This window comes from Lichenostomus cassidix, chromosome 2 (assembly GCF_008360975.1).
Source record: "Lichenostomus cassidix isolate B80296 chromosome 2, HeHo_3.0, whole genome shotgun sequence".
NCBI classification, from domain to species: domain Eukaryota; kingdom Metazoa; phylum Chordata; class Aves; order Passeriformes; family Meliphagidae; genus Lichenostomus; species Lichenostomus cassidix.
Window position 1 is genome coordinate 45,541,109 of NC_139482.1, and position 20,696 is coordinate 45,561,804.

Consider the following 20,696-nt stretch of genomic DNA (forward strand, 5'->3'; position numbering starts at 1 on the left):
AAGTTACAGTGCACAGTATGTGCTTCTCAAGCATTTAGAAGTTTAGCTACTTATTTATCTTTGGGTCTAGGCAAGGTCCAGTTCATCACTTTTTTTTCTGAGACTGTTTCACATCATTCTCCAGGAGTGAAGTTTAAATTCCATTTTCCTAGTGAATAGATCACGAAGCTGGTAATTAAGAGTAAGACTGACTGTTTAGATTCTTCCAGTGTATTTCAAACAAAGACTAGCACAGTGTAGCCTTTGAATTCACTTAGTCCAGCAAATACAAGTGCATGACCACGAACCATAACTGTGGCACCTTAATGGCCAGACTGTCTAAGTTCCTTCCTACTGGAGACATCCTTTGTCTGTTAAACTCCTTGAATTGCCTGCACTACAGCAGGCTCCTGTCTCCATCAGTACTTTGCATTTATCAAAGCAAATGACGCACGGCTTCTATTTCTGCCTCAGTAACCTGTGGAGATGTGCTGTTACATTAGACAGCACTGTTCCAAAAGGCTGGATGGTGCAGTGCTTCTGGAATGTGAAGATACGAATTAGAGAAGGGCTGTTGTGCATATTCCAGGGGCATATGACTGGGTGTAAAGTTTGCATAGTGCTATGCAAATAAAGCTTGGGAAATGAGAGAGAAGCTGTGGTGGGAACAGCAAAGGAAAGCCAAGTGTGACTGGTTAGTGAAAACAGACCTACAGGACAAAACACAGAAGCTGAAAAGGGAGATAACGGATATTTTAGGCTGCACTTCCCCTCGCGTTGACTACGGGTGGCTTGATGGAGGAACAGTTTTAGGTGATGAGGTATGGGATTTCTGACTTCTAGTATTGGAGAACTTTAAAGTTTTCTTGGAAGATGAAGTTATTTGGGAATGGCAGGATAGGAAAAACCCTGAAACAAGCATTTTGAGTATTAATCATATAAAAATATATCTTACTGAAGACCTCTGTTACTACTATCTCTGCATATGTCCTACTGTGGAGGTAAAGCAAACATCATATCAAAAGGTTTTCAGTATATACTGCTTTATATCTGGCATATTTGTAGGAGAGTAAATGCTATGTATAGGGAGGACAAAGCAGCTCACTTTTATGTCAAGACTGCTTAGTTAGGGTTAGACTTTCACTTTTTTCCTCCTGCTAATAAGGATTACATATGTTGCTGTTTACCCTGAACATCTTTTCACAGAAAGGAATGTTTCACCCTAAGCAAAAAGTGGAGGATGTAAAGTATATAAAACTATCACAAAACCCTTAGGCAAGGCATAGTCACTCACTTACCTTTTTGGCTACTAGTATTTAATATTTTTAACATGTATTTGTGTGTTTCAGATCCATAGGTTTGCTACACCAGTGATGCATGGATGTATCCTTTTGTGTTGGAAAACTGAGTTCTGGATATGGGGAGTCCAGTAGCAAAATGGCTGCTGCTGAGGCTGCTCTGTTGTTATATTGGGAATTAGAACATAGAGCACAATGTCAGAAATAAGTTACAGTTTGCTCGTATATGGGTGTTACATATTGTTTGATAGCCCACTGGTGTGCTCACTCCCTTGAATATTCTGCTTTGAAGGCTTAATGTATTTAATTTTACAGGCATGGTTTGCCTCACTGTCTTTCAGTGGGAAGGTTAAGACTAATATGGCAAATACTCTTACGTTAGCTTTAGTATTTTTATCTTGCTATAAATTTGCTTTAGATATAAAATAAAGGGAACCAGTTTTGTCTTGAAGGAGTGCTTATGGATGTTCCTGTTGATGAATAAAAGGATAAGTTCTGCTGAAGGCTCCTGGGATGCTTCTCCTAGGCAGCTGCATTTCCTGCACCCACACTTTGGGTAACAACCTCTTTAGCAAAGCAGTCATGAGTTTATTTTTGAGAAGGGATGAATGCTGCAAGTAAGCTAAATGCTTTCTGGAGGCAGTCTGTGATCCAACAGTAAGTCCCAGGTAGTTGCTCCTGGACTGACAGCATGAAAAGGACTGGCAAGACCGGACAGATCAACTCCTGCCACATTCCACTTTTCTCCTCCATTGCAAAGGCCTTTCAGGTGTGCAGGGAATGGCTTCCAGATGGAATCAGTTGATCTGGTAGGACTGTTAGCAGCTGGCAGAGTTCCAGTCCTTCTTTCCTGTGACTTCATTTAATGTAAAATGTTGTGGGAGTAGGCAGAGAGACAAAGGAAAGATAGCAAAAGGGAACTGTCAAAACACCCTAATCCTTATCCTGCTGGTTCTGGGTAAATTGCAATTAACAACTGGCAGACTGCAATTAACACCTTCCTTGATCCTGTTTTTTCACTATATAAATAATAGCAAAAGTAATGTTTGGTTAAATTAGAATTATATCAAAACCTTAGAGAACTCGGGAATTTGAAGAAACTGGATTTCTGGCAGTAAAAATGCTAGGAACAGCCTTAAGCACAACTCTTACAGTGCCACTAGTAGATACTTCAATAATATCAAAGGTTCTTCTTGTTTTCTTTTTTTTTTTTTTTCCCATATAAACCCAAATATATTATTTCAACTATGTGGACTGGGCTTCTAGTCTTCCAGTGATGAGAAATTATGGACTTGGATATTGAGATTGAGTTGAGATCACCTAAAACTCTAAACAATGTTTAATATTTCCCTTGCTGCTTCAAAGCAAAAGCCCTTCTAAAGAACTGTAAATTCTACCTTGTCCTTTTCTGTATATGTGGAAGTTGCTAATAGCAAGTTGTCATTTTAAGTGAGGATAGATTGTCAACAGAAATTAGGCTAACAATTACTAAGCAGCTAAGGTTAGAGGTAATCTTTCTTGCAGAATGCTGTTGGCTGTACAAATGTTGAATTTTACTGGTAGTTCGAGCATTTGTAAATGTGATGTATGTTGCACCTACGGGTACAAGATATTTACTCTCTAAAAGCCTAGAGAAAATTCTAAAGAAGTCTTTTTTGAAGTAGTTGTTAATTTTTAAAAGTACTAAAAGCAATAGGGGCAATAAACTGTTAAGGTAGCTTGATGAAATTATGGATGAGATGGATTCTTAATTTTTAATTAGGACCATAATACCCAGAATAATGTTCTTTAGAGTCACATTTAATTTATTCTCTTGGCTCCTTGATGTTTCCTCCCTTTTGATGTATAAAAATCTCCTAATGAAATGGGGCTTTTCCTTAGTGTTGTTCATCAGTTATCACTATGCACTCTTGTTCTATTAATGGCAAGTGTTTTGACTGGCTGCTTGTTTCCAGAAGAAGCTGTTTCAGGGCTGGTGTACGCTACTATGTGAGAGGTAAAAGAGAATATTGATCTATTTCAGAAATAATATGTATTCCATCTGTACATGTGAGTTACCTTTAAGAGTAATTGCTTTATAATGGCTTGCAAAAAAAGTTGCTTACTTTGTCTTGAGGTTCTTCCACCAAAGAAAATATTAGGAACTGAAGCATGGTCTGCTTTATTAAAACTGACTCTTCTTTATGGCTCTTAGACTTAACTGCAAAAATTTTGTAGTGATTTTTAACGTGTGACTATTTTCATTAGTGTTAAATGCAAGTGTGCAATAGCCCTTTTGGTCAAGCAGTAAATCCAGCTGAGAGCATCACTGATGCTGGCAGGGGAGCCCTGTTCTCTAACTGTTTCAAGTTCAAAAGCAAACAGGGAAATGAATTTAAATTACTTTCTCTGTTCTTAGTCCCAGCACACATGCCTTTGAAGAAATTAGTCAGTTTCTGCAGTACCACTGCTATTGAATAGTGAATACTTTGGTGTCAGAGGGCTGTTACTTTATTTAATATTAAATGATAATTTCTAGTGCTAGAAATATCAAAATGTGTTAACTTGAAGAAGCACGGTTCTGCTTAAATTTGGTGCAGATCATGTTGAACTTTTACCAAGAATGTATTTAAACATTGTCGGGTCTCTCTGTGCTTCCTGTGAGGACTTGAAAGAGAAGGGAAGGAAGCCTTTTGCTGATGTGCTGTTGCTGTTCTGCAGGCAGGCTGAGCTGGCTAACAAGGTCTTTTTCCTACACAGGTATTGATTCAGAAGGGCATGCTGCTAACTTTGTTGAGACAGAACAAATTGTGCATTACAAGGGGAGCAAAGCATCGTTTGTTCAGGTAAAGTCACTGTAAGGAACATAGATACATAGATAGCTCTGTATCTGTTCTTAAATATAGATTGTATATAAGACATGCAAATAAAACTAAACAGACTGAATTAGTTTAACAAAATAAACCACTCTGCTTTATTTTTAAATGTCAAGTGAGTTTGTAAATTCTGCTGTCTAAAACCATTACCATTCTTTTGCAGACCCGTGGATCTATTCCTTTTTTCTGGTCTCAAAGACCAAACCTCAAGTATAAACCAAAGCCACAGATCAGCAAGTCAGTAAATCATGTATGTGAGTGTTTGTGTCTTGGGGTTTTAACATGTTTCTGGGCTCATGTTTGTGTGATAGAGTAGCAAACTGTAATCAGAAGAATAAAATTCAGCAATACTGGATTGAGCTTTATTTTTTAAAAGCAGTAGCAAGAAGCCTTCTTATAATGAATTCAAAGGCTGAAAAAAATCCAGACATCAGTGGGGATGGTTCCTCTTTGGATCCCATTTGCAGCAGTTTTAGTAGCCATACAATACTACTTATCTGTAGCATGTTTAATAAGGAGACCTGAATGGACTGGGAGGAGGAAAGTAGAAATGTGTAGGCGCAATAGAGAACATCAAACACTTTTCTTCGTTATAAGAATCATCAAAAAGATTATAATGGAGATTTCTTATAAAGCACAGATCTTAATAGTAGTGTACATCTGTCAACACATTTCCTTTCTCTTCTAGATGGATGGCTTCCAAAGACATTTTGACTCACAAATAATTAGCTATGGAAAGCAAGTGATTGTCAACTTGGTATGCTTTCACTTCTTCTTCCTGAAAAAGCTGTTGTTCTCTTAAGCAGGCTTTTTGAGTAATTCTGTCTCTCTGTTTTCCCTTTTCCCAGGTTAACCAAAAAGGCTCAGAGAAACCTCTTGAGCAAACATTTGCAAAAATGGTGAACAGCATGGGAAATGGAATGGTCAGGTACATGTGACATGAAGTGATACATTCTGTGTTAAAAGTTAAGCATTGCCTCTGAGACCCACAAAGTGGTCAGTTCTTTGAGGGCCTTTACCAGCCCTCTGATTTGTTTGCATTTTATGTTTATGAAGTAACTTGCTAAGAGGGAAGATAGGCAAAATGAAGTAGGAAATTCAGAGGCAATGGTGATGCCAGTATTGGAGTCATAGTATGTGATGAGAGCTGTGGAGATGTCCTGCATTTTAGGAAAAAGAAAATAATGCCCTGTAGAACTATCTAGCTTCTGGCAAAAGGGCTTGGTTACATTGCTGTCTTAGGAAGTACTGATTGTGAGAAAAACAGGATGGAACAGTAAGGGGAACGTGTAATTTAAATGTCTGGAGCTCAGTGTAACAATGGGCCAAGAGTGGAGAATGCACTTGGATTATGAGAAAATACATCTCTTTGTGGGAGTATTGAGTGCAGTACGCAATTTTACAGCCAGACTGTGCTTGCTTTCGTTAACTTCTGGAGGAAGGGCTTGCATCCAGCTCACACAAATATGTCTCTACCTTTTCCTTGAAATTACTATGCTGTAGTTTTTTATTCTGGGAGTATTTGCTATAAAGTCATCTGGTATAAATCAAGATGTGAAATTATGTGGAGCTGCTTTTTGGTGATGTTCTGTATGTGTTCAAAAGCGTTGTTTGGCAGCCCCATTTTACTACTTCTACCAAAATCCGCATTCTTTAATTGTGGATTTTAATTGTGGATTCAGAGTTGAACTTGAATCTTCAGTTACTTGTTTCAGTGCATATAGACCATCTTTCTTCATGCATAGTCTTGTCAAATCTTGAAATGAAATGTCATGAAATCTTGTCAAATAATTTTTGGGTTATGAATGCTTGAGGGGAGTAATGTAATAAATGCCCTGTAATTCACAGTAAATATATACATACAAATGTTTAATTAATCAAGCACCACTTATTTAGAGCACTTCTTGCCAGAAACAAATTGGCTCTTAATTTTTTTCCAAGTCAGTAGCTGCTTAAGTTTCTTCTGACAGTTAGGTTAGCTGCTTAAACAGAACCTCTCTCAGGTCTCTAGAGCATTATCAAGGGAATTATGCCAGCAAAGAATGTCAGATTTCAACACCTGTGTCTAGTTCAAAGTGAACAGAGGACAAAAGAATCCTGGTGGGGAAAAAAATTACATTAGATAAATTTCATATCCCTTCTGTACTTTCTGGAGGAAAAATATTAGCCAGAACATAGAATGGAGCATAGAGCTTGAAACTGAATGTGTGCTTCCCCAGACTACTGGCATTTTGTAAAGAATTGTAAATGGTGTCACCATTCACGCTAAGCATGCAGCATCAGGGAGATTACAGAGCACTGGCAAAATCTACAGATGTGCTGGAATTCATCTCTAAAGACAAACAAATCCTCTGTCAATACCTGTTTCATTTGATAGCCTTTTGCTGTGGCTATCAATGAAGCCACAGCTTGTAACCTTCACTGCAGTACCTATGTTATCTGAAAAGATGCTTCTCTCTCTCAACAGATACGTGGCCTTTGACTTCCATAAAGAGTGCAGTCGGATGAGGTGGGATCGGCTTCAGATCTTAGTGGATCAAGTAGCAGAACAGCAAGATGAGTTCAGGTAAGGCTCTGCAGTTCTTTCACTTCTGTGCTGTTAAAGTGAGACCACTTCCTCATAGTTTCTGTTGTCTTGCATAAAGGCACAGTAATATAGACCTGTAATCTCCTATGAAGAAGATGCATTTGTGTGCATTAGTGTGTCCATATCTCTGATGTCTTGCTGATAGCATGTGCAAGGTTAGAGACCTGGTGGGGGGTAAGATGTAGAGCCCTTGTTACCTCTCACTAAAGTGGTTCTGAAAATTGTAGTAAGAATTGTGAATTGTGCCCTGAATTGTGGCAAGAGCTGCCTTTGTATGGTTGGGTGAAAGGTTAGACAAAGAAGTGAGCATGCATACAACTGGAGCTATTTAAAAGAAAGTCTCCTTAGATGATTTTTTTTTTTCATCCATAGTAATTCCAGCTGGTGTTGACAGCAAACTGTTTTGCCATGTAGTATAAAACACTGGGTGTTCCTTTCACAGCCATTTGTAAAAGCTTTTTCTCTAACACACATTGTTGTGACTCCCAACCTTGCACTGGCATTGGTTGTTAACTCTTGCTAACTTAGTTACCCACATGGAAACAAATCCTCATTTTCTTTTGTCATATAAAAATACAAAAAATGTCCAAATCAATTTAAATCTTTAGTCTCACAGGTGTGTTTTTGGTCTTTGCTACTTGTAGACATGTAGATTGCTAGGGAAATAGTTGACTTTGTTCTGCTTTTCTGATTGCTTCCTTCCTGTTCCAGAAGTGTTGTGCCTAAAGCACAAAGTAGATCAGCTAAAACATTACAGAACTAGCAGTGGTATAGTCTATCCTAACAAAATAAAATGAGGTAAGGTGTGGACTAGAACAGGAATGTTGTTAATAAAGTCTCTTACCTGGAGTGATGGCTATGGGAATTATATAATTAATCAGATTATAGTTAATATTCTCTGTCCACCACAAAAAAAACTTAAAAACTCATAAAGTCCTAAAGAATAAATTGACTTTGAGCACCTCAAATAAGGAGAAATAAGATTGTAAGGTTTTTTTGTACAGCAAGGATCCTTTATTCTTAGAATTAGTACTGAATCCCATAACTTGTTTGCTGTCAGCTGCCATTGGAGGCATAGAAAATAACCAGTTTTCCTTGAAATGAAGGAAAAAAAAGCCATTCATCTCTAAAACAAGATACAAAATTGAAAACTCTTTCTCAAGGTTAGGCTGGCTTTAACTTGTTTTATTTGATCTGTAATGACTATGGCTTAAATAGGAACAGTAAAGTCTGAGTTTTGATCCTTGTAGAAAATGGTTTTGCTATCTCAAGGGAGGTAAACAGCTCTCATTTTCTGCAGGCTAAATCCAATTGTGAAAGATCTGTCAGAAAAGAGAGCTGGGTTTGTTGGGTGTGTTTTTTGTTTGTTTTTAAATATTTTAGAGAAACCGTAGGAGATGCAGCGTTTAAGAGTAGACATTTCTAGTTAGTTAGGATAATGACAAACTATCTTATCCTAATATCAGTTGTAGGCAAAACTTGGGGGGAAAGGATTTCACAGGTATTATTGACTCCTTTAGTTTTCAATGTAAAACATGGTTTAACAAAACTACTCCTTCAAGAATTATAAAAATGGCTCTTAAAAAGACAACACAAGGTTAATTGAAGTAAATTCATGTGCTTCTAAGGCTCTTGATTGTAGTATTGCATCACCCCACACTTGATAATCTTAAAATGCTTTGCAGTAACAGTGGATCATGTGCTAGCCCACATGCAGAGCTTATAATTACGTACTGGAGTAACTTAATCTATAGAATATGATCTGTAAACCTGTAGACAACTGGAGGTTTCATGATGTGGCAGGACAGGCATATTTCTGTCCCATTCACACATCCAGCTAATAAGTACATCAGAATATTTAAAAAATCTGAGTACTTTCTTGGAAGAACTGTGCCTGACAACTTAGATGACTTCTTATGCATTGGTGACTGGATGGAATTAGGTGGCCTCTTATAAACAAATCTGGTTACTTCTGCTGTTCAGCTCTGCTAATGATCTTCATGTCTGTGGAGCTGGGACACTAAAATAACTGGGAAAAAAAATACAAGTCCCTGATTTTGCACCAGAATCTGCTCTTCCCAGTGGCATATAACTTAGTATTGCTGGTTGGCTTTCTAATGGTAAGAGTGAATACTGCCCTGAGATTGCTAAGTGTACATCCATTAATGCTGTTTTTCAGCATGGTAGGGGAAGAATTCAGGGAGGCATCAAAGTTTGAAGACACAGCTGAGAACTTGTCAAATGCTCAGGGCAATTGTGTTTTGGTTGCTAGAATACTTGTGAAAACATGTGGCTTATATGGACTGTTATCTGTAATACATGTATTGTATGTGTTAGTTATTTTCTAGTTGACTCGGAGGGTAAAATTGTGACTCAGCAGGAAGGAACGTTCCGTAGTAACTGCATGGACTGCCTGGATCGGACTAATGTGATCCAGAGCTTGTTAGCACGCCGGTCTCTCCAGGCCCAGCTTCAGGTAAATGGTTTACTCTTCTTTAATGAGAAGAGAGGCTTTCCGTTTGGAATGGAAATGTAATTTGAACACTCCAGTAAGAGCTTGCATAGTGGAGTTACTATACTACTTACTTGAGCTGCATGGGCTAGACTCAGGTTTGATAAATACAGCTTTTTCTGAAAGCAAGCATGTAATTCTTCTCTCAAACTCCTAGAGAGCCTCAATTTGCTTTTTGTTTCAGAGACTAGGTGTTCTGCATGTGGGACAGAGAATTGAAGAGCAGGCAGACTTTGAGAAAATCTACAAAAATGGTAGGCTGCTTATATAGAGTTCAAATAATGACGTTTTCTCTGAAGAGAATATATAACTTCCTTAACATTTCTTATTGTTTTCCTATTCACAGCATGGGCTGATAATGCTAATGCTTGTGCCAAACAATATGCTGGAACTGGTGCCTTAAAGACTGATTACACAAGGCAAGTCAGCCTTTCCTGTAAAGGCCTTCTGTCATTTTGAGCATTTTTGGGATTTTCTTTGAGTCTTCATATCTGAGAAAGTTATTAATCTGGGGCTTAGGCTATAAAGGAGTTTTTTGCAATGGTTCAGTTGATAAAAAGTCAGACTAAAAGCTACAGAACACAGTTCTTTGCTGTGTTTACATGAAAATAAAGGCTATCTGGAAATGAAAACCAGGGCAGTGTTCCATGAAGAGGCACATATATATTGTGCAATGGAGAGAAGCATCATCTTATTTTCCGACTTTATTATAAGCGTGTGTGGTAATAATGCAGAGGCAGCACTAGATAAATGTGTTCCTGTGCAGGTGTTCATTTAACATAGTACACATCTGGATAATGACAGAACTATAAACCTTGAGTTATAGTCCTGAATTTATATATGTATTTTAAATATTTCTCCCAACTTCTTTTTGCAGAACTGGGAAGAGAACTCAGTGGGGCTTAATAATGGATGGCTGGAACTCATTAGTACGTTACTACAAAAACAATTTTTCTGATGGATTTAGACAAGTAAGTTAAGCTTTTAACCATGGGGAAGTGTATTTGATGAGCACTGCTGTGCATTCTAACTCTTGCCCTTCCTTTCTCTTCCAGGATGCAATTGATCTTTTTCTTGGAAATTACTCAGTGGATGAAGTAGAACCAGCTAGTCCTCTACATGACAAGAAAGACTGGAAGTTCTTAGCTGTGAGTATGGAGACTTTATTTGTGATAAAAGAGACGCAACTGTTCAGTCACTTTGCTTCATTATGCTTAAGTAGGACTTATCTATTAGTCATGAAGCATCCCTATAATCTGATAATGTTTCTATGATACCTGCTTATAGGATTAAACCCAGACTGTTCCCTTGACAGAAAGTGGAGTGTCCTTGAGGTATTGAAAAACTGCTGCTTGTTGTTTTTTTTTAAAATATGCTTCACCAGGTGGAAAGGGGGAAATTCTACTAGTCACTATCAGTGACTGTTCCTTCTGCAGAAGAATCTTGTGGAGTTCTTTTTCACACTTCATGCAGAAGCACAGACTGTAACACAGGAACCACACTTCCTTCATTTTTTTCACCATTACCTTTGTATTTTGGAATGGGTTTTGGGAACATAATGAGTTTAACTGGTGTCTTTTTTTTTTTTTTTTTTTTTTAAACAAAGCATAAGCCTCAACCTCTCTTTTGGTGCACAGGAGGTGTATTTTAATTCTTGACGTCATTATTGCACACACTTCCAAATCTTGGAACTATCCAAACTTTTATTTGTACCTGAATGTAGGTGAATTGAGAATTAAAGCAAGTTCATTGCAAAGCTAGTAAATAGATTTACAGTACAACCCATCCTAAAGCAAATTAAGGAACATACATACTGCTGTATCAAGTGACTATTCTTTTTCTCTTTCCTCAGTTGCCTATTATTATGGTGGTTGCTTTCTCCATGTGCATTATTTGTTTGCTAATGGCTGGTAAGTCACTATTGAGTTTAATTTTATAAAACTAGCTTGTTTCTCTGTGAACTTTGTGTAAATGGTTACCAGTAACTATTCAGTATAGAATTGCCTCTCAATCACTCTTAAAGGTGTTTGAGCATGGCTTTGAAAATTGAGGTTTAGCACTGTATCATTAATGTGGAAAAAACTGAAGTGCTACAGCAAACAATGTTAGAACTCATGTAGAAATCAATTAAGGGACAGTTAATTGTCCCCAAATTTAGATGCACCTTGGTAGACCTGTAGCTTTATTGTAGGCTACATGAAACCCCAGAGGAATACCTGTCTAATTTTAGGTAGAAAGGCAGTTCAGAACTGTCAGATACAGGCACAAGCCTGGTTCTGATGGATGTCCCTTTAATCTAAAACTGTGTTGGGAGTGGAGAAGGTTTTTGCCGTCTGCTTTTGTCTTGAATTTTCTAACATTAGTGCCAGTAGAGTTCTTGACAGACTTCCATAGATGTCTGTTCAATGTGTTCCAAGAACTATGTGGCAAATACAAGTTTTCCAAAGTAAGGAAACAGAATAAGATCTGTGAAAGACTTCTGATTTCATTTGACCACTGGTTTCTAAGGCAGAGCTTGAAATATTTTGCATTTGTACTAAAGCAAAACTCTGTGGTACTTGGAGATAATGAACTAAAAGGTGTGTCTGACTCTTCTTCACAGGTGATACATGGACTGAGACACTGGCCTATGTGCTTTTCTGGGGAAGTGCCAGCTTTGGAACTTTTGCTATCATCCTTTACAATGGCAAGGATTTTGTAGATGCACCCAAGCTGGTCCAGAAAGAGAAGATGGACTGAATTTGTGTGTGTGGAAAGCGGCTTGGTACTGAGGATTCTTCAAGCCACACTTGGAGTCTCTACTGACCTGCTTTCCACACCAAATAATGCTCTTATGAACATTCTTCCTTGGCAAGGGGGGGTGAGGGGTAAGGAAACCATGTCCTGTGGTGGTGGGAGCTTTCAACTGAGACCTGACTTGACAGTCTTAGTTGCAATGGTCTTTGGAATATTGCATTAGTGGACAGGGCTCCACTGTTACTGGGGTAATGCAAAGACAAAAGCCAGCTTTTTGGTGTCTGGAATGTTTTGGAGCTTAAGTGGCCTGCTTAAGTTCATGTTCCACCTAGGCTGTTTCAGCTGGTTTTTTGATCTTGACAGGAGAGAGCTCTGAGCTGTTCATGTGTCAAAATACCCAAATGTTGAAGCATTAAAAATGGAACATCTGATAGTGGTCTCTGAACAAATACGGCTTCATACCAATAAAAAGTCTAGGTCCAGACTTATAGCTGGATTACATTTGTTGTGATAAAGTCTGTGTTAAGGAGTCCTTCGTGCATATTTGTGTGTGGATTCTTTTCACTAAATATGAAAGATTTTTGAATCCTAATGCTATTCTAAAATGAGGTTTTTGTCCTGTCTTGTTTATCTAGAACTGATGCAATATTCTGCTAATCATTGTTTGGGTGAAAGGGCAGTGTAATTGGATGTTCCTGAAGTTGCAAATGTCTTGCACTGTTTCAATACTACAGTCTCCATATGAAAATCCAGTAGTTAGCGAGTTAAAACATAGAATTTTCTTTCTGAAGATGTAAACAAAATCAAAGAATGTAAAAGTCCTTTGCAGTGTTTATTCAACCTTCCTTATGCTAAAGTTCCAAAGTACTTCATTACTTTAAGAATGGGTCACAACATGAAAGGTGAACTTCATACTGTTTTGCTTGTCAGCTGCTTCTATCCTTGGTTATGTTGAAATAATTTATGAAAGAAGGAATAACAGCCTGAGGAGAAAGCATTAAGTCTAAACTCCGTATTTCTACTTGGGAGCAGCAGCTTGCTTTTCATGCATGATACTGTAACACACTCTTTTAAGGAAAAAAAATGAGAAAAAAAAAGCTGCAGACTAATGTGTGCTGGTTAATGTGTGTCTTTAAATTTAGTGCTTCCAAGCTGTATAAAAATAAGGACCAATTTTAAACTATTTTGTCACTTATTTTATATGGTTTATTCAAAACCAGACATGGAACTTGCTTAAGGCGCTGTGCATTGTTTAATATTTCCTGTAAGTACAGCTGTATATTCAGATTGCGAGTATAAAATTTAAATGGGGGGAAGGGACAAACATGTAGAATACTACTAGGACTAGCACAGGTGTCACTATTGAAGCTAGAACACAAAACACTGATATGCCAGTGTTCCCTTGTGTTATGACTGAAAATATGTACAGATTTTTCTTTTTTTCTTTTTTTTTTTTTTTTTGGCAACTGTTCATTTTAGCCTTGAATGTTTCTGGAGGCCTCTCTGGGTTTTGTGTAAACATAACCTGTTCATGAGCACTAGTACTTGCAAAGTATCCATTTGCTTCTAGATGCTGTCATGGAAAAATACCAGTTGGTGGTTAACTGGAAAATCCTCCTAATTTAAAATTTTCAAAGGTGAACTCCCTCATGGGCACAAAGTACAAGAACATCATAGACTCAATATTTGAAAGCAGTGGTTCTGGTGGCTCACTGGCAGGTGGAGTTTGAAACTTGGCTCAGTTGTCTTGCAGTCTAGAACTAAGTTGTTGCATCTCTGGTGAAGAACTCGTTGCAGCAAAGACCAAACTTGAACTGCTAATATAAAAGATTTGTAAGACATAGAATAATGTAGGTTTTAGAAGTTGGAAGGCACCTGTATTTCAGTGCTTTGCAAAGAGTCTGTATTTCTAAAAATCACAAATGGTGTATTCCTAAATGACAATAAAATGTTCAACTTTTCTAGATGTACTGGCTGTGGTGCATTTTCTGCTTCAGAGAAGGCTGTTCCCAAATTGTTCCTTAGGAATTTTTTCACACGTGAAGGATGCTTCAGTTTTGTGTTTGCTCATTGCAGGGCAGGATCCTCCTGTGCTGTGCTCAAACAGTGCTGATCTCATGCAGTGCCCAATGTCAGCCTGCACCGTGTGATGTACCACTCCTTGCTGCCAGGGCTGCATCTCAGTCGGAGAGCTACTGTGGCTGGAGTTCTCCAGGGGTGCATCCCAGGTGTCACCTCTGCTCTGGGCCAATGGCTCTTCTCCCTTTCCTTCCCACCGTCACTGGGTGACTGACACATGCACAGAAAATTGTTACTATTACAGCTCTGGATCCTGAAGCTGTAACTTTTTTCACAGTAATTTAGTGCTTTACAGGTTCTTGGCCTTGCATTTTTCTTCCCGTAAAGCTCAAAGAAGGATTAAAATGAAGTACTCTTCTAAAATGTATTTTTAATTAAGGAAGTCAAGCTCGTAGCTGTAAAACCTTAGGAAAAGCCAGACGCTGCTCAGCCTTCTCCTCCTCTCCCGCCATCGCCATTCTTCTTTTCCCCCATATTTCTTTTCCACCCCTGCATCCTCCTCTCTTCTGTCTTCCCCACTCCTGTTTTCCTTCCCCTTTTCCCTCACGGGCGGGACCAGCCGCTGCCGTGAGTCCTCCGGGCCGCTGGGGGGCGCTGTCGGCTCCGATTCCGCCGGTCGATCGCGGCCTGACGGAGAGGTGCCTCCGCCGCGCCGCTTTCGGGGCTCCGCTCGCCCGGGGCTCCCCGCCCGCCGCCGCTCCGCGCTCGGGGCCGCCCGCCCGCCGCCATGAAGCTCGTCAGGTGAGCGGGTGGGCGCGGATGGGGGCGGATGGAGGCGGATTGCCCGGCCAGGCCGCGGCGGGAGCGCCGGGCGAGCGCGCGCGCTCAGGGCCGCCCCGCGCTCTCCCCCCAGCGCGGCCGAGAGCGGGAGCGGCACGGGCCGGGGCCGGGATGGGCCAGCGGGAGCTGCCCGCGATGGCACCGCTCTGCTGGGCCGCGCTCCCGCCCCGCCGCCTGCGCGGGTAGCTCGGCAAAACCCCGCTTTCTGCAGGGAAAGCCCCCGGACTGGGACTGCGTTGGCTTCCCGGGATTGTAACGGCTTGTAAAATGGCTGCTTCCTGGCACAGTGATGGCCGTGTCGCCTGGCAGTGTCACTGCTCTGTCCCAGCTCCCGGTGGCTGGGCAGGATGGGGAGTTTGTCACTCAGCATCCCCAGCGGGACCCGTGAACGCCGTGTTTGGCGCTCAGGATGCGGAAATGCCTGGTGCAGGCTGGCGAGCGCGTACGGCTTTGTGTGGGAGTGAACGGGTTTGGCATTTTTAAATGCGATTTTAATTGCCAGGTTTCTAATGAAGCTGAGCCATGAGACTGTGACCATTGAGCTGAAGAATGGGACGCAGGTGCACGGAACGATCACAGGTACGGCAGGATGGGAGGATGCAGCAAAATGTTCCCACTTGCCTTTCAGCAAACAGTATGTTGCGATGTTTGAATGAGTTCTGTGTCCTCTGCTCCCTCTTGCGGAGACTGGCGCAGGAAAGTGCAAGAGATAGGCTCTGTAATTCATATCTTTGTGTGCAACCGCGAGGTGTGTTTGTGTTATGGAAGTGTCTGGATACTGTGGGAAGTTGCTGGGAACAGTGGGGAGCTGTGACCAGCCAGCTCTCTATAAGCAACCACGAAAATACTTGAGAATTTCAGTGGGTCACAGATTGTCTTTGATGTGTAGTAGTGGGTGAGTCCACCCGTGGTCAGACCGGCGCTGGGGGTGTATTTTGTGATCAGATTTCTCTGTTTTAAAGGTTCTGCTGGGAGGTGTAAATTCGCTGTAGCACTGGGAGCCTTTGTACAGTTTTGCCTAGAGACAGGCTCAGGGGGAAGGAAGCAAACTCTTCCAAACCTTGTATTCGTAGTTTCTTAGAGTTTTAGCAGCACGATCACAGAGTCACAGAGTGATTTGGGTTGGAAGGGGCATTTAAGATCATCCAGTTCCAACCCCCTTCAATGGGCAGGAATGTCTTCCACCGGACCAGCTTGCTCAAAGTGCCATCCAGCCTGGCCTTGAACGCTGCCCGGGATGGGCATCCACAGCTGCTCTGGGCAACCTGTTCCAGCTAATGTGGTCTTATATTGGTTAAATTTTGTATGTAGGCAGTTCTAATCTAAAAAACAAAGTTAATCTGTTGAGCAAGTTTTTTCTTAAGGTGAGCCTAGATGGAAATGCATATTTGCATATGTTTGATTTCATGAGACAGGTTTGAGAAGGCAGAGCTGTGTCTGGGATACAGGGCAAAGAGGAATCCTGGCCAAGAGAATCTGCTGCCCTGCTGTTGCCAGAGGTCTGGTCCTGTCAGTACCTGGTTGTTACTGATTACCAGGTGCTTCTTTGAACACTGAGCTGAAGGTTGCAGGGAATTCTGTGTGGTTCATTATGTGATTCTCACGTATTAAAACGTACAAACTATTTTGTTTGCATTAATAATCTCAGTGAGGGACATTGCTCTGAGATTGTTCCTGTGAGCTTTACTTAGAGACAGCAGGTATAATGGCAAACCCTCACGGGTGAGCTGAGGAAGCTGCTTCACCTCCCTTCCTAAATACATCCCCAGGCAGCTTTTAGAAGTTTTTCTGCCCAGGCACTCTTGAAACAAATTAAGATACAACTCTGTTAAATTTGAATTTTATTCCAGAGGATTGCTGAGGTGCTTTTTTGGCCAGCAGCAATCTGTAGGGATTTGGCAGAGTTCAAAACCAGCATTATTTTGCAGCCAGGTCTATCAGCTTTGATTAGAGCTGAGTGAGCCACCTCGGTGCTCGATTGCAGCATGCTCTGCTGAACCCAGCCAGATGGGAAGCAAACACACTGCTGGGCTCCTGACCTCACTGCTCTTTCAGGCTTAATTGTTGAGCAAAGTCTCTCTCATTTTCTGCTAAGAATCTGTGAAAAGATTGCACAATCTCCCCTTCCTTCCAGTGAGTGGATTGGTCAGGGCAGGAGCTGGGATGAAGGGACAGGTTTTGTGTAATGCCCCTCACACCAGCCAAGGGACTGGGTCAGGGGGAGCTGTGTAGAATCTAGAAGGAGGGCAAGAGGACAGAAAAATCAAGTCACTGTCATTTTGATCTTCACAGCTGGAGATCAAATCCCCTGTAAAGCTTGTGATTTGCAGAATAAAATCTTCTGGTTTTGTTTTTTTTTAATTGCTTCTCATGGCTGTAACACAGTACATGCATCCAGCTGAGGTTTTTTTTTCCAGTTTCGGATTATGCATCACACAGCATAGTGTGCACAGTACTGATTCCATTCAGTTCTTGCATACTGGCTGTTCCCAGAGTTTGTAACCACAATGGTTGTTCCTTGCAGTGGGGTGTTTTATGTACTTCCATAGAAAATTCATTCTGGTATTGGATGTATTTTATCAGAAGGTAAATACTGCTTTTGCAGTTGAATTTCCTAAGGCTTACAGAAAAAGGAAATTATTCAGATTGTTTTTCCTTCTCCAAGGTTTGTTCTACTTCTTTTTAGAGGACTAAAGACTAGTATTAGAGTTCTGTAATAAGTATTAGTTTATTTGTTGTTCAGAGGAGTTATTTTAACCATTTACAAAGCAAGGATCAGGATAAAGATCTAACCATGAGGAGCTAAAGGCAGCAATTAGCAATTGGTAAGTGGCATAATTCAAGAGAGAAAAAGAGATGTAGTTTCATTCTGTGAGAGGCTGAGGTGTAATTCATGAGTGGCAGAAGCAGGTGTCAATGAGCAGGATAAATCTCATTTCATGTGCAGACTTAAAAACAGGCAACAAGAGACCTCACCCCTGAAATGAGGCTTGTTTTGTTTCAGGAGTGGATGTCAGTATGAACACGCATCTCAAAGCAGTGAAAATGACACTGAAGAACAGAGAGCCTGTACAGCTGGAGACACTGAGTATTCGAGGGAACAACATCCGCTACTTCATTCTGCCAGACAGTTTGCCTCTGGATACTTTGCTAGTGGATGTTGAACCAAAAGTCAAATCCAAGAAAAGAGAAGCGGGTGAGTTTGTGCTTTCCTAGTCTGTGTTGCCTTTGTGTGCATTTTAGTTCTGTGAGTCTGAAGATGTCTGATTTGAGTCTCTTAATGTCTGAATTTGGCATCGAATTCCTTCATTGCTGAAAGTTTGACACTGCACTGGCTCAGTCTGCCTTGCCCACCTCCATGGCATCTGCAGAGCTTTCATTCACATGAAGTTGTGGCTTTTCATGCATCTATTTTTAAAAATGTAAATGCTTATCAGCTTGAGTAAGTCTTAACCTATCTGAGTCTCACAGTTGGCACCAAGGAGATACATACTTCCTCTTCTCCAGATGTCTGCTGTGTTTTCCCAGTTTGTATGGGGAGCTTCACATAGATAATAAGTACAGGACAGTGCCTCAAACGGTGCTGAATGGTTCACTAAAATTTGGTGGGGAATAAAAATGGTATCTCTGAGAACTGAATTTGAGAGACTTGAGGACCTGAGAGAGTCTAGGCTGTATCCCAATGAGCAGATCTCCAGCTTTGGCTCGAGTAGTGTTCCAGTCTCTGCTCTTCCTGGAACTTTTTTTCAAAATGCTGCTGAATAAAAATCCTTCTCCTTAGAAGCCTAACAATATAGACAATAACTCACACTTAATCCACACTATTAAAAATGAGTATCCAGTATATCCCAGGAAATCTGCAGCAGCATATATTTTGCCCAGTAGTCACTCTGTGTTTTTAAAACAGTGAGCTGTAAGTGAAAGCTAATTGTGCTCTAAAATCATGTTGTACCATTTCTCCTGCAATTAGTGTAGAAGTGTTTGTGTGTGCAGGGTGTTCTGCATTGGTGAGTTCACCTCACTGACATGGGGTAAGGAACCTTAGCTGTGCCTCACCAAGTGCCAGCACCGTGGCTGCTCTCTTGATAGGGAATAAGGATAAAGCTCCCAAAGGGGCTTTGCTCCTCTCATGTTCATTAAAAACAATCTGACCACATGGAGAAATGGATGTGGTTGGGTTGCTTTTTCTGAACTTCACAATGTGGTCTGAACAAGAACATCCCTGCTTTGTGTTATCTTTGGGGAAAGGAAAGCAGCTGTGATAGCTCCAGTTACTTCTGTTCGATGCTCCCTGCATCCGCAGTTATGCAGAAGCTTCCTCACACCAATGCTGTGCTGTGCTTTGCCTTAATCCATTAATGCCCTTGGGCTTCAGAAGTGTCAAACCCTTGATCTGTCCTTGACCAGTGAAATTGTCAGGGAAGGGCAGGATGCTGGCTGAGGTGTGTGTGCTACATGTGCCTTGGGTCCAAGAGTGCTGGTAGTGCTTGGTGAACACAGCTACGTGCTGCTGCTGTCATCCTCCAGCTGGGGTTGATGCTTCCATGGATTTTATAGGGTCAGTGTGTTACCAGCAAAATTATGACACCTTGCTTATGTCAAATTTGTCCTGTGTCTCTGCTCCTTCTGTCTTTCCTACATTTCTAACCTACATCCCAGAATAATTGTCACATCCTGCTCATTGAATGTGGATGCCAGTGGGTGTCTCTTAGAAAGCCACCTGCTTCTACAGAATTTTCAGTACCTTTTTGAGCCCTGCACTCAAACATGTTTGAAATGAACCAATTATCCAAAGTTTGCAGAGTGCTCTTGCAGCCTGGTGGGTCGTATTTCTTTGTGAGAAAAAGATGAACATTATCACCTTATGGATCATACAACCTTCAGCAGTTGCTTGTGGCCAGCATTATCCTATGATTCTACCTTCCCTTTACAATTAAATAGCAGTAATTAAAACTGGGAGCACACAGTCAAGATCTTTGCCTTAGAATCACATCTGCAATTGGCAGATGTCACTGAGAACAGTAGAAGCTGTTGGGTGGTGGGATCCTTTCAAAATGCTGACCTTCCACGCGGTGCCTGAGACAGGATGAGTTTGGGAATCTTACAGCATGTCAAAATTTGCATTTCCCTCTAAAAAACTAGACTGTAAGTGTGTAGAAAAAAGAGGAATCCTAGTTTCCTGTCAGATTATCCAATCATTTGGGAGCAGCCAGTCGTTTTATGCCCTTCTTTTCTTCAGTGAAGCCAAGGACGGTAGGCTGTGGAAGATGTATACTGGAAACACTAACACAAAACATAAAAATATTACCTGAAACTTACTGAGCATTAACAGACTTAATACCTAACTTAATGTCTTATCACAGGAAAGCAGTGTGGTGATTATGCTCAATATAGAATATTTTAATTGAAATTGAAGTATTTCTAGGTCTCACTTGATTTACCCTTTTTTCTTTTACCTGCCAAGTTGCTGGAAGAGGCCGTGGCAGAGGCCGTGGCAGAGGCCGAGGTCGTGGAAGAGGAAGAGGAGGCCCAAGACGATAACTTCTCATCATGCAACTCTTACCAAATTCTGGGCAATTTCGGCTATTTTTTGTACAGGTCTTGTTTATGGTATCCATTTTTAATAAACTGAAATGTGAAAAGGTGTCTTTCCTTTGTTAGCAAAGCCTGGGGAGGGAGGCAGGCGTGTCCTGTTTTTAGGGCTGTTGCAGACTACACGGCTCTTGTTGGTTGTTACTGTCAAGATTTTGCCCACCCCTGAGGGCTGTACAATTCCTCTTGCTTTTTGCCCCAGAACAAGAGACTTGTGTTGTGCTTTAACAATGTTTAAAATTAATCTCTCTTTTCTAAGGCACTTGCCTTCTTCTAAC

The 20,696-nt window shown here is 40.8% G+C and overlaps 2 protein-coding genes across 3 annotated transcripts in view; both read left to right on the forward strand.

The window, feature by feature from the left end:
• The window catches only part of SACM1L (SAC1 like phosphatidylinositide phosphatase), a 29,569-nt gene extending 15,636 nt beyond the window's left edge, over positions 1–13,933 (forward strand). The window contains exons 7-21 of one of the 2 annotated variants that reach the window (XR_014849844.1): positions 1,329–1,362; positions 3,172–3,273; positions 4,017–4,102; positions 4,296–4,382; positions 4,821–4,889; positions 4,981–5,060; positions 6,600–6,698; positions 9,057–9,195; positions 9,416–9,485; positions 9,578–9,650; positions 10,109–10,202; positions 10,287–10,379; positions 10,519–10,565; positions 11,084–11,141; positions 11,834–11,913. Coding sequence is in view for 1 of the 2 variants with exons in the window: in XM_085051367.1 (XP_084907493.1) it covers positions 1,329–1,362; positions 3,172–3,273; positions 4,017–4,102; positions 4,296–4,382; positions 4,821–4,889; positions 4,981–5,060; positions 6,600–6,698; positions 9,057–9,195; positions 9,416–9,485; positions 9,578–9,650; positions 10,109–10,202; positions 10,287–10,379; positions 11,084–11,141; positions 11,834–11,970 (1,221 nt within the window). In the remaining variant the exon portion in view is untranslated. Of the gene's footprint in view, positions 1–1,328; positions 1,363–3,171; positions 3,274–4,016; positions 4,103–4,295; positions 4,383–4,820; positions 4,890–4,980; positions 5,061–6,599; positions 6,699–9,056; positions 9,196–9,415; positions 9,486–9,577; positions 9,651–10,108; positions 10,203–10,286; positions 10,380–10,518; positions 10,566–11,083; positions 11,142–11,833 lie in introns of both variants that reach the window. The other variant, XM_085051367.1, reaches the window with a different exon arrangement.
• A 697-nt stretch (positions 13,934–14,630) lies between these two features.
• Positions 14,631–20,468, forward strand: SNRPD1 (small nuclear ribonucleoprotein D1 polypeptide). Its single transcript, XM_085051373.1, has 4 exons — positions 14,631–14,787; positions 15,329–15,405; positions 17,831–18,022; positions 20,291–20,468. The coding sequence occupies exons 1-4, from the start codon at positions 14,774–14,776 to the stop codon at positions 20,365–20,367; spliced, it is 360 nt and encodes a 119-aa protein (XP_084907499.1). The 5' UTR covers positions 14,631–14,773; the 3' UTR covers positions 20,368–20,468.
• Positions 20,469–20,696: the final 228 nt, after the last annotated feature.